This window comes from Patagioenas fasciata, chromosome 13 (assembly GCF_037038585.1).
Source record: "Patagioenas fasciata isolate bPatFas1 chromosome 13, bPatFas1.hap1, whole genome shotgun sequence".
NCBI lineage: Eukaryota > Metazoa > Chordata > Aves > Columbiformes > Columbidae > Patagioenas > Patagioenas fasciata.
The window spans coordinates 14403267-14416009 of record NC_092532.1 but is presented as its reverse complement, the minus strand read 5'-3'; the positions used below and the strand labels follow the sequence as shown (position 1 = coordinate 14416009).

General features: G+C 42.0%; 1 protein-coding gene across 3 annotated transcripts in view; it reads right to left on the bottom strand.

Moving 5' to 3' along the window:
- Window positions 1-851: 851 nt before the first annotated feature.
- NUP93 (nucleoporin 93) overlaps window positions 852-12743 on the bottom strand; it is a 77724-nt gene continuing 65832 nt past the window's right edge. For all 3 annotated transcript variants that reach the window (XM_065848526.2, XM_065848527.2, XM_071814209.1), the window contains 7 exons: window positions 12426-12470; window positions 10690-10806; window positions 9312-9430; window positions 7410-7527; window positions 6960-7043; window positions 6063-6191; window positions 852-1086 (listed from right to left, as the gene is read on the bottom strand). In XM_065848526.2, the coding sequence (XP_065704598.1) occupies window positions 976-1086; window positions 6063-6191; window positions 6960-7043; window positions 7410-7527; window positions 9312-9430; window positions 10690-10806; window positions 12426-12470 (723 nt within the window). In that variant the 3' untranslated portion in view covers window positions 852-975. The remainder of the gene's footprint in view (window positions 1087-6062; window positions 6192-6959; window positions 7044-7409; window positions 7528-9311; window positions 9431-10689; window positions 10807-12425; window positions 12471-12743) is intronic.

The window sequence follows — 12743 nt, the reverse complement described above, 5'->3', positions numbered from 1 at the left end:
AACACAGCAGTGGTGCAGAAGGACGTGTGTGCAGGGAGCAGTAAGAGGAACCACCAACATTCCTCCCATTTCATTTCAAAAATAGGCAGCTATATGAAAGAGAAAAGCTTAAACTATAACACGCTCCCTGGGCTTTCACACTCATTTAATTGTAGCTCAAAATATCTAAAGCTAACCATTTTTTAATGCCCCTTGCTTCAACAGGACCCAGCTTTCCCACTAAACTAACAGAAATATCCACCCACACCCAATGCATCTGCACTTGGAATTCTCTGCTCAGCTTCCCGGCTTCTGACCTCAGTACAGAATCAGTTTGAACTCAACTGGATAAAAATCCACATGTCAATCACAAATATATCTCCTGGCAAAATGCACCTGTTTCCAACCCCAGCTGCTCCGGCAAAAGCTTCAGTGGAGCCCCAGGGTTTGCAGAGGCGTGTACACCTGAGACACCAACCCGAGTTTAAATCTTGTTAAGCCTAAATGAGTCTCTGCAGCATACAGAGCTCATCTGCACATCAACACACACACCACACACGACATTATGGACTGACAGCAGCGCATCACATGTGTGAAGAATCAAACAGATTTGCAACATTTAACATGCATTCAAAAAACGAACAAAAAAAAACCCCTAAAATTCCCAGGCTGGATGTTTAAGAAGCATTAAAGTTCTGCATTTCTGGTATAAAATTGCTCGTTTACCTCCCTACTGCAGAACTATGACTTCTTTCTCCACATGGCCCATTAAATCATTAAGGATGATTTTCTAAATATAAACCAATTTAAAGTAAAATTAATAAAAACATAAAACCACAAAAAACAGTGAAAATGAAAATGTCAAAAACAAATAGAAAATCAAAGAAATTTATTTCCATCAACAAAAATACAGAATACAAAACGATACTGGTCCCACCCTCTGAACGTGGTAAAGAGAGGCAGGGGCTGCTGCAACCCTGAGGAGGAGCTTCTCTGCTAGTTCATAAGGACCTCCATCTGCACCAGCCTCGCGTTCGTGTCTCCCGATGTTCTGTATGGGATCATTCCAGCAAACGTTATCAGCGCACGAGCTTGGGATCGAAGTTGCTAAAAGAACCAAAAACATAAAGTCCAGTTACTTTAGGATCAAAGCACCCACAAGGAAAGTGGAGTTAGACACCAGTGAAACACTTGCCTTTCAAACAAGCAAATGTAATCTTTATTTCTCAGAGCTGCTCTCTGGATAATGTATCTTTCCATATGGAAGGAAATCCGATTATTTCCTTTTCCAGCCATTAAAAATATGTCAATCTACCCTTTTGCTTAAAAAAAAAAAATCCCATTTATTAAAAATCACCCAAGAAAAAACATTTTTAGCCAAGTGGGGCGATGCTGTACTGCAGCACTTGTAATTTCTGCTTGAAGTGGGCTTTGCCAAGGCAACAGGACTCTTTCCCCTCTTGTGAAATATAAAGTTGACCCTGAAATACAGGATTAATATTGTCCAGGTACAAGCACCAGAAATGAACCGGTGGTGCCACAGCCACCTGGAGATCTCGCACGTCACCTACAACACACCAACATCCTCAGAGGCCCATCATTCCGTAACACGACAAAAGTAGATGTACCAAGCACATTGAGACCTTTGCCTAACGTAACCAAACCCCTTCTTGCACACCACAAGGCTACGTAACAGCTGAAGAAATTTAGGAATAATCTGTTTCATTTGTTAAAACTGTTAGTAAATTAAGAGGAAAATCATTTTGATAACTGGTAAAGCTCAGGAGAAAACAAAGTCTGCATCTTTATGGAAAGCTGTGCAGTCATTGTTTGGATCGCTCATAGTGTTTTATTCTTAAACATGAAGCATCTCTAAATTCCCGTACTAGAAGATCCCGCTGTTCAAATCTTCCTTTAATCGACTGACTACAGGGAAAGCTGCAGCAGCTTTGGCTGCTGTGGGCGTGCAGCAGGACAGCAGCACATACAAACAAAGTGACCGAAGCCCGTTACATGGCTGGAACAGTTGCAAACACCATCCCCAATGCCCATCTGGATAATTTTAACCCCTATTTCAGGCCGATGTTAAACCAGCTGTTCAATGGCAACACAGGAGCTTTGGAAGCCACTAATGGAAAAGCCAGATGCTCATCAGTTTGTTTTGAGATGCTGTCTAAACGCTACTGCTTCAGCTGTGCAAAAAACCTCCGACTCTACACACGGGACAGGAAAGTAAGTTTTCTTTAGCACTGAGATCACAGCCGTTTAATGTTGTTTCCATTACCTCATCTGAAAGAAAGTTGTGACTGCCTACACAAAACCCGCTGGCTGGGCTGACACTGAGGGCAGAGTTCTCGTCTTGCGCTGTATTTCTGTCTGGGCGAGGATGGACAAACAGCCGGAGCTGCAGATGATGTGGTGGGAAGCGACTGCTCCCTCCTTCCAAGGAACAGCAGCATCTGCGGGGCTCTGGAGTAAGCAGCAAAACCAAGACTGACCCAGTTCCCTAAAGCTCCCAGGACAGTTTGCCCAGCTGTAAATTACCCCCTAGTTAACACCAATCTATCAGGTACTTAACAAGGTAGCCTGAAAAGTAATCGTTCAGTTCCAGTTATGGTCACAACACTTCTAGTCTGCTTTCAAATCTGTTACACAGTGAGGTCGTGTAGTTATACCTGGCCTGCTGTGTTTCAGTGGAGGTCAAAAGAGGTGATACATGACCAAACAAAAGGCATTTAAAGGTGTCTGACTCTTTGGAATTAAAATATTAAGAGGGAGAAACTCTTATTGTGACTAAGAAAGGCTTAGGACCAGTGCGAGTTACTGTTCCCTTTACCTGTTCGGCTGTAATGACACTAGAGCTGGTCTATTTTTAAAAATCAAAACAAGCAAGCAGCAATACTTCAGGAAGAATGATCGAAGGTTTGCAGAGGTTAAGAGCGGCCTGGAGGTCTAGATGTTCTATTGGTGGTAATTACTTAATGGATGTTAAAGTCACTTGTGATTTTAAATAAAAATAAATAAATACAAAGAATTCCATTCCTTTCATGACCTGATTTTCCCGCCAAGATAATGCCCTTGGGCTGCTCCAGTGAGTTTGCCACCCTGGCTCGGGGTGGGGAGCGTGTGACATTGCTGTCGTGCACTCAGGGCATCTGGGTCAGGGCTGCACCACAGCCGCCGTTTCCAGCCCTGCAGCCCGGGTTCGCTGCAACCGCTGCCTGAAATCCAACCAAACGGACCAGGCCAAGCAGGACAGTACTTTGCTCCCTCATTCCCCAACTAATTAATGTATATACATTAAAAAGAAAAGAAAAAAAGGACTCAAAATGCAGTTTGGGTAATTTCATTCTGAAATAAACAAAATGCATAAACCCCAGCTCTGACTCTGAACTTGATGAGCTCTAAATAAAGGCCATTTTGTCTTCAAAGTGGGACATGAGAGGTTCTAGCAGAGAGAATCAGTAGGTTCAGAGGGCTCCAGAGCTACTGTTCCCTCTCCATCCCACCCGTGCTGCCAAGTCCACGCTGTTCCTGTCAAAGCCCCTCTGCTCCCTGCCCGGTACCGCAGGACCCTGCTTTGGGCAGTCAGCGCTTGGCACCTGCAGGAAAATTCAAGACCCACATGTTCCTATGCTGGGAGACTCCGTTCCCAGCTACACGAAATAAGCCTCAGACTTACAAACAGCTGCTATCCTCTGTTTTCAAACTCTTCTGAGGAACAGAGGGATCTGAATGTCTGCTCTGACAGATCTAGAGAAAATCCAGGGATTTCAAACACCTATTCAAGGAAAGGTCATTTTTCACTCACACTGTCTACTGGGCAATATGCTGTGATAAAGCTCCTGGAACATCCACAGTGTTAGTGACTTCCCCTGACATTTGCTTCCCCATGGAAAAAGGAAAAGCTGCCTTTCTCTCAGGGAAGTTCAAAGGAAAAATTCTTGCCAAGCACTGTCCACAGAGGTTCGTATCTGTCCTCTCTGCCCAGGTGAATGGAGGAAATTTTGCTGAAGAAACCCCTTCTCTTCTCACATTTGAAATGACCTCATTTCTTACCCCCTCTAAAACCTTTGAGTTGCTTCCCAGACAGGGAAACTGGAGTGATCTAGATTCTCTGCTCCCACAGCCTTAGAGGAAATCGTTCAGAAAAACGGGGAAAACATGCTGAAGCTGTTCTTACCCTGCCTTCCATGTGTCCGTGTCTGGTGCATGCAAATCATAAAGGCAGTCAGAAGCTACACGGCTGTAGATTTTTTTCTCTTTAGCTAATCCTACATTAGGAGATTTAACATTCCCTCTGACATTACAGTCACACAGCTGTTCTCTTATCACTTCCCTGACTGCAGAGGCAGCAGGCACTTGTCCCCTCTGATGGTTAAGCAAAGCTTTTATTATCCATGGCAGCCAGAGATCCATGACTTGGAAACCCTGTGCCTTGAGCACCAACACCCTGCTGCTATCAGATCCCACCACAAGGCCAGAAGCTCAATTAACAAAACTTGAAGCCTGAAAAGCAACAACTTTCAAGCGTTTTTAGCAAGGTCAGCTGATCTCCACAACTCTAACAGCATGAGAGCGCAGCACATTTACTGAACGCGCTCACGCTGAGCACGCTGCTAACAGGCACGCTGTTGATACACTACAATGTTGTGGTGGCTTCTCTAAATGAACTCACCAGCAAAGCTGCTGATCCCATCACCAATCAGCCCAACAATCTTTGGTGGGCCACGCTCAGGGCATTTATACCAAGATGACACCCGACAGCACTACGCCCCTACGGAGATGGTAAACGCTTCTATGTAAGGCACAAAAGGAAACTGCAAAATCAAAATAACCGGCTCACTCAGAAAGAAAGCAGCTAAGGCTGTTTGCTCAGTGCCAACCTCGAGAACACAAAGAGCAGGTACCAGCTTGCTTTAGCCTGGGAGTTCTTTGCACATGCAGAATTTAAGGTGGGAGAAGCCTAAGCAGCATCTGTCCTTCTCTGGTGTTGCCCATTTAGAGTGCAAGTGCAGCTGCAAGGCAGGATCCCACAGCTCAGACACAGAATGCACTCCAAAGACAAAAGCCGTATCATCACTTGAGCCTTTCATTTTCTGGTGTAATTTAGAAATGCTACTAAGACTTTTACCAATATTGAAATTCACAGACCAAAGGCACTTTTGCAGATGACTAAAGCCTGCAATAAAGCTGGCTGTGGCCCAAGCTGGTTTTCATTCTCAAAAGGAGTTGATACTTATTTCCTAATCTCTAAGATGGGACGACTGGTTTGGCCTTGGTTTTCATGTGCCTGTGGCAGCTTTAACTTAAGAGCTACAAGACCAAACCTGACGACAGCCAAGCTGAGAACCCTTCTGCTCAGAATGTCGACAGGGGAGTGCCCGCAGACCTGGCTGTGTCTATTTTGAGGCTTTTTGCAGGCGTGAGCTCGCATCAGCTGGGGGGAAACGCTTCAGTACCAACCCCGGCTGTGCAGCCAAGCCCCCAGTGTCAGCCCATGAACCCAGGGCAGCCCCAGCACTGCCGCTCAACAACAAACTGCTACAGCCCTTCACCACCTCAAAGCACTCGACAACTTGGTGTGTCGCCCAAGGACACTCTGAAAACGTCAGCCCATGACACTATGGATGTGAGCCAAGGAGGAGTCAAGGAAGGCCTTTTCTGCCAGAAATCAGCTTTGCATAAACAGGGCACTAGCTCAAGTGAAAAGAGTTGAAATGAGATTCTTGAAAAACAACAGCTCAGTTGTCAATGCAGCAATGCCAACCATCCTACAGACAGTGTGCTGGCCACAGCTGTTGGTTAGTTAAGATCACACCAAGAATCAAACTGAACACTTGTTTTCTCTTGCTAGGAGGTGGATATAGGATGCAATATATCTTAATTAGCTCAATGCCATTTGGAGCAATATCCTTTCTTTACACAAAGCTGAAGTTATGAGGGACCAGTATCAGGACTTCAAGTAACTGAGCAAGCCAGTCAAAAGCAAACACCATAAGAGATTCACAGTCACTTAAATCCCAATCCCTTGAAATCAGGGAAAAAGAAAACCTGTCAGACAGTGGGGATTGTAACCTTACCGAATCTCTGTCTTCCATTACCCGCTGGGGTCTGGCAGGAGTGGCCGGGCTTGTGCCTTTCATCCTCTTATACTGGGTGAATAAAATATTCATGGTTGCAAGCAGGACTTCGGATAAATTGTGCCTGATCTACACAAAGACAGGGAAAAAGACATATTGCAATGGCGACCATGTTGACAGAATCCGTACCCTCACTATTCAACATCAGAAAACCAAATAATGATAGCTCTGGTTGATATTTACGCATATAATGGTCACAAATGTAAGGGTTACCCCTGCCATGACTGCACCATTTGGCAAAAAAATATTGCCCAGAGCTTTGGGACAGACATGCATAATGGCTACACCTTCATATTTGACAACAGCAGTTCAGATAAAACCCAAAACACCTGGATATCAACAAAAAACTCCAAAGCACCCAAACAGACAGAAACACCGTCGGAGAGAGAAGCATTACCTTTCAGTTAAAACAGTTCAAGAGCAATAATAGGCTTCCATTATGCTTCATATGCAGAATCTAATTGCTAAATTCATAAGCTTCTCTAATTAGAGTGAAGGAAACACAAGACCATACAAATGACCACATAAAGCACAGAAGAATTAAGTCAGCAGCACAGTTGAAAGTTCTCAATACTCAAAATTCTTGAATCAGACTCAGTAGGTTCAGAAAAAATCAGAACTGCAGATGCAAAGCAGAAACAGGACTTCTGGGCAGGGAATTCTAGTGCTCCAAAGAGCAACACTAAGGAGAAAAAGTTGCAAGCTGAGAGTCTACCAATCAAACAATTATATCCTATTTCCTCGTTAAAGAATAAGAATGATGAGATGACAAGGTTTTCAAATCCTTTTAACAAAGGAAAAAGCTTTTGGAAGTTAAAACCAAGAGCCATTACTTACTTCATCACTGAAATTCCGGAAGGCAGCAACTCTCTCCTCCACGCAATCTTGGCTGAGAGGTACAAGCTTTATGCGTTGAATAATCTTCAAAAAGAAAAGCAGGAATCAGGGTAGGTAATAAATGTTCTATGTATGTATACTAATGAAATACTTTTTTAAGCATTAATGAAATGCTCCAGATTAAAGAGAAATAATTTCATTGTTATTTACTGGCTTATCTCCTCACTTTGTTGAGTAGCAGGAATATTTTGTACAATGACTACAAAACAGCTCCAGAAAGATCTTCCCGATTATCAAGCAACAGGAAAGAAATACAGTTTTAAATTCCTATAGCACTGCAGCGTCTTCTAACTCATTAAATATAATTTTTTGTTTTAAGTGATGTGAGACATCCTGGGCTTTCAAGGGCATTAGGAAGGCTGCACTTCAAACAGAACTCTTGCAACTTACATCAAAGGCCCTGTCAACGTGACCAGCGTGATATTCATCAAAAAATGTGATTAAGTCTAGCAGAAGGTAGAACGTGGAGTCAACGGATTTCTTTGCACTTATTCCCTGAGCTTTGTACCTGAAAGAAATTGGTTTACAATTTTATTGTGGAAAATGGCAACCATTTATAAACATGCACGTGCAATTCTTGGAAGCAGAAACATCACGTACAAGGGCAGAAGGTATTTAACAAAGGACAGCTTTAATTTTCCTTTACCAGGAGGCAGAATTTTCACAGGTTGTAGCTTTGAAAAAAATACTTTTATTCGCTTTTAGTCTTTCATCAAATCCAGCATTTGTTTTTCCTTTCAAATGTTTACACTTCCCATATTCACGGGGAAAACAGTGACAGGAACCAAAGACCTGCAAGGCAAGTGCTGTACGAGCATGTTTAACACGCTGGTTTACAGCAGACAATGCTCCAGCACAACTGCTTGCTCCAGGCAAGAAGTTAAGACTTAAAAATGGATTAGATGCTTCTGCGTGCTCATTCTGGCTACACTTGCTTGTAGATGAACCAAAGGGCTGTCTGCTCGCACTCCTAACAGCACGAGGGCAGAAAGGAGCTCCTTCCTCAGGGTCACGGTCAGTGTGGTCAAGTGCGTGGTCCCCATCGTGCTGCTGCAGCGGGGGAAGCCAGATACCAAAGAGAAAAGGCGCAGAGGCTGCGTCCCCTGCATCCCCCAGTCCTGCCTGCAATGCGGAACGGGAAGCAAAGCCCGGTATTACATTTAATTGGAAAGAAGATGAGCTAATCAGAACTGCTTTGGCTTTGCAATCACGAAGGTCCGCAGCTGTAAAGTGGGGTTATTGAACAGAAATAGTTAGCACTCTCACACAGATCAACGCAAGCAGCGAAACAAAGCCCATTATGGCCTTTGCTGAAGCTTCAACTCAAGACACGGGTTTAATTCTCCTTAATGTCTGCTACCAAATGAGTTTCTCACTAAGTCAATGCGGCACCAATTTTCACTCGGTGTGCAGCCTCACTCACCGAAGGGAAGGCTGACTGAAGGAGCAACTGGCAAACACCACTTGTCAAACAGAAGAAAGGCAAAGGCCTCTGACCAAAATCAATACATTTCTGTATTTGTCTTCCCAATTTCAAAGTGCCAGCAAGCGTGCTTCAGTTATTTATATTCTTTCCCCAGAAGAAAGGTTAAGGAAAAGCAGTAAGATATTTCTCACAGGTATCTATGTTTTGCTCTGGTAAAATATAAGAACTGTCCACAGAAGTTGCTGTGACAAGATGCATCAAAAGATGATGATTAAAAATAAATTCCCAAAGCTATTTTGCAATTACAACCTTTCAGAAGCAGGTTATTCCTAACTTGCAGCTGGTAATGAATCTTGAGCACTGATGTCTCCCGAACATGTATCCTAATTAGCACACCAACACTGCAGGTGACATTTTCTGATCCCTTCCATTTCTATCTCTTTTCTAAACACCACATGGCACTTTCCTGAAGGAACAAGCTGCAGAAATGAGGTCCACTGGGTACATTAGCCCTGTACACACCTCCGCTTAAACATTCCATTTTCAGCTTTTATTTCAGTAGCAGGGAAATAAAGTTTTCAGACAGTTACTAAACTTGCCACTCTGCTGTTACAACTCGGAATTACTGGTTTTGTAGTTCTGTCTCAATACTATTTCAATTGTGCGCAATGAATCTGCAACTGTTATGATATTTTGCTTTAAAAAATCACCTAAAACGTACAATTAATTATATTTATTGCTCCTTGATAGACTATCTCCAGTTGGCAATCCTGCAATTCCCTTTTCCTGGTTTACCTACAGATAAAGCTTCTTGCCAAATTTACCTGACCTGTCACTAAAGATTACCCTCCTGGTTTCAGTCTTACCTCTCCGCAATGGCATGGGCCATGTTCTTCAATCGCTCTTTGTTCGACTGGGGAGTGCTGATCTGGGGAACGACGGGACTGAGGAGCTTGTTCATCAGCTCTAAAACTTTGTCGGGGTTCTGTTGGTATTAAAGTTACACACACGTAAGAGAAGCATGATGGGACTCGGTGCTTTAAACTCCTTTAAAAAGCAGAGAGGTCTCATGCAGTGGTGCCTAGTGCAAGCTCAGAGATGCCTCCCTCCCACACAGAGCCACGATCACATTAGCTGTCAGCAATGTAAAGCTTCTTGCTCACGTGAAGAAGTATCTTCCCATAATTTTCCTCCAGAACAGTGGCTATGGGTCTACCTACTTTTATTTCAAATATGTTTCAAAAGGAAACAAGAGTACTCACTATACAGCCCAACTATTTTAGACTTGAATTAAACATCTATGAAGCTGAAAGGGCACACTCCAGGTAAATAACTTCACTAGTGTGATGGTTTGACTACCATCACAATCAGCCAGAATAAAACCACACATGGGGCAACCTCTTCAAATGATCCCATTGATCAAGAACCAGGATGTTTTAAATCAGAATGGAGTGCAATCCATCTTGCTAGGGAATAGACTGCCTTAGCTTATTGATTATTTGGTATACTGCTTCTTACAGAACATGGTTAGAAACTGCTTATATAGAATTCGTTTAGCATAACTTCTGCAAGCTGGGAACCTTTGAACTCTCTGCTTTGTTAAGAAAAAACTACCTCAGTCTTCAAGTTGGAAGATAAGGGAAGCTGCATCCCTGGAGATAAGTAAAGGAACAGAACGGTGTCTAACAGAAGAATGTTTTGGTTGTTTCAAAAAAATTTTCTCCAGCTGCAGGTACGAAACAGCAGCTGAAGGTCTGAACTTCAATTGACAGCCTGCCTGAGGAAAATGTACAGATCCAACGAAGAACAGGGAGACTCCAGCCTCTTAATTTTGGAATTGGCACGGCGTGACATGCGGGGGGCGGGGGTTGGATTGGGAAGGTATAATTGTCCAAGTTTTTTTCTGCTGAGGGTCCCTCTTTAAGAGGCACCAACCTTGTGCTGCTCTGTGCTGTACCTTGGAAAGAAATTATTTATTTTAGAAGAATTTCTGGAATCCACACCTGAGTCTCTGCTGTGGGAAACCTGGGGAAAAGGTACTTTCCTAACACATCTGCGTTTGCTCACTGAAACCCCTCTACACATACCCAATGGCTCTGCTTTAACAGTGGCAGACATAACTTCCTTGAATAAGGACAATTCAATCTCTGAGAATAAATTTAACCTCCTAAACACAGGAAGAATGTTTGGGAAAAAAATGGTGAACCAGGTACATATTTAAGGCAGTACCTAGAAGATATTTACCTTTGCAAGGTCGTAGAGTTTTGCAGCTTCTTCAAACAATCCTTTGTTTTCTGCTGCAGATGCCACTTTGTTAATAACGAGTTTTGTGTCACTTGTAAATTTGTCTATCACTCCAGGCTAAAGAGGTGAGACAAAAACAAAACGAGAAAAGAGAAATCGGAATGCTTAAAAACTCCTGAATATTCTGTCAAGGCGATGAATATTTTACATGTTGGATTATGATTAGAATGGCCTGTATATTACCATGGGAACATGCAAAAAGGACATGTTAAAAATAGAGCTCTTGTGAGAGAGACCTTCTCCAAACCAGTGTCAGCATTGAGACATCTGCAGTTTCTAATTCATTCAAAATGACCCAGATAATAGGTCAAATTCTAAATTATTTTAATTTGTTGATGACACATTACAGAGCAAAAGAAAACACAAAAGACTTCAGCATATAATGTGTCAGGGTCTCCAGGGATGCTGTTTGTGTACATTGGCATGACAGGTTGCAAGTGGAATCTCACAGGGATAATGAAAGGGTGACACGAATTTTAAGAGAAACAATAAACACAAGTAGAATAAAAGAGAAGAAATAGTCAAGGATATCTGGAAAGGATTTTACTGTAGTTGAAGATGTAAAAACAAAACTATGTAATCTAGAAGAACTGATTTTAAAACTAAGATTGGTATGAAACCAGAATTCAGCAAAGAAAAAGAATACAGTTATATTTAAAAGAAATCAAAGTCAAGAAAAAAAGATTCATCACTAATGATATAATCTAAAAAACTGTCTTACTAAGAACTGTAAAATAAAATATTAGAGTTCCTTGCTGTTGTGTGTGAAATTTCACTGCTTTTAAGCTGACAGAACAAAAACATCTAAAAGAAAATCCCTGCCAGAAATCACTTGTTTTTTTGATAATAGCAATGGTTGCAGCATGAGCCCTAATCTTACAGTTAAGATTTAAATGATTCTAGAATCTGCTTTACACAGAAAGCTGTTGAAGTTGCCACAGTGAACAGAAAAAGTTCATTGATTATCTAAAATGTTACTAATTTGCATGCACTCTCCTCTTTTCAGGTGAGACCTTTAGGTTTCCTTTTTCTTCTGGCTGTGTAAGCTTACATTTTAGTTTTAGATTACTGCTTTTACAGCAGAAGTAAGATCCACCACAACTAAAAATGGCTGATCTTTGATCCAGTACTTACCCTTATCCATATGGAGAGGACAGATCAGTTGTGGCTATGCCTGCGGTCTGTTAGCCCTTGCTCTCTTAATTACAAGAATTTTTAATGAGCTGCGATACATTTATCCTCTGAGGTGAATGTGGGTAATGTCATGTAGTTGGTTTCCACACACACACCTCAGTTAACAGAACAATGCCTCATCCACTTACAGGGAAGCAATTTTTACTAATTGCTTTTTACTATTATGTACTAAATTTCACTTCCTGCTGTAAAGATGAAATTCTGACCTCACTGAAGTTACCCGATGCCATTTGTTGCTCTACTTACATGGGCTGTCTACAGGGACAGTTTGCCCTGCAGTCCCTGACTTGCCTTCTGTTTAGGGCAGGTCATAGATAACTCTGTAAAAGGACCTCACACTTGGAGAATTTGTATGTATTCAAACACAGTAATATTTTGGTTGGTGAAAAATGAAGAAAAGCGAGAGTGCCTCATTACTATTTGGGAAATCACACGTGGTTTGTACCTTTTATGTAAAATATAAACATAAATTGTCAACTCACCTTCCTACTACCATCATTTTCCAGCTTTCCAAGAATCATATCAAACTATATCCACAGAGACGTAAAGTAAGAAAAAAGGAAACAAAAATAGATGAATTTCACATATTTCACAACATATTTACTAAGTACAAAGACACAGTCATGTATGAATGAAAAACAGTGATCAATGTCAAAATCATTTATATATAAATAACAGACAAAAAAACGTGATTAAATATGCTAAACATTTGTCTTTGTGAGATCTCCCATCATCTAGGTCTGCATCAGGCAGCAGGAATAAACAACCTTTCAAGACTGCCATGCCGAATATAGATTTCG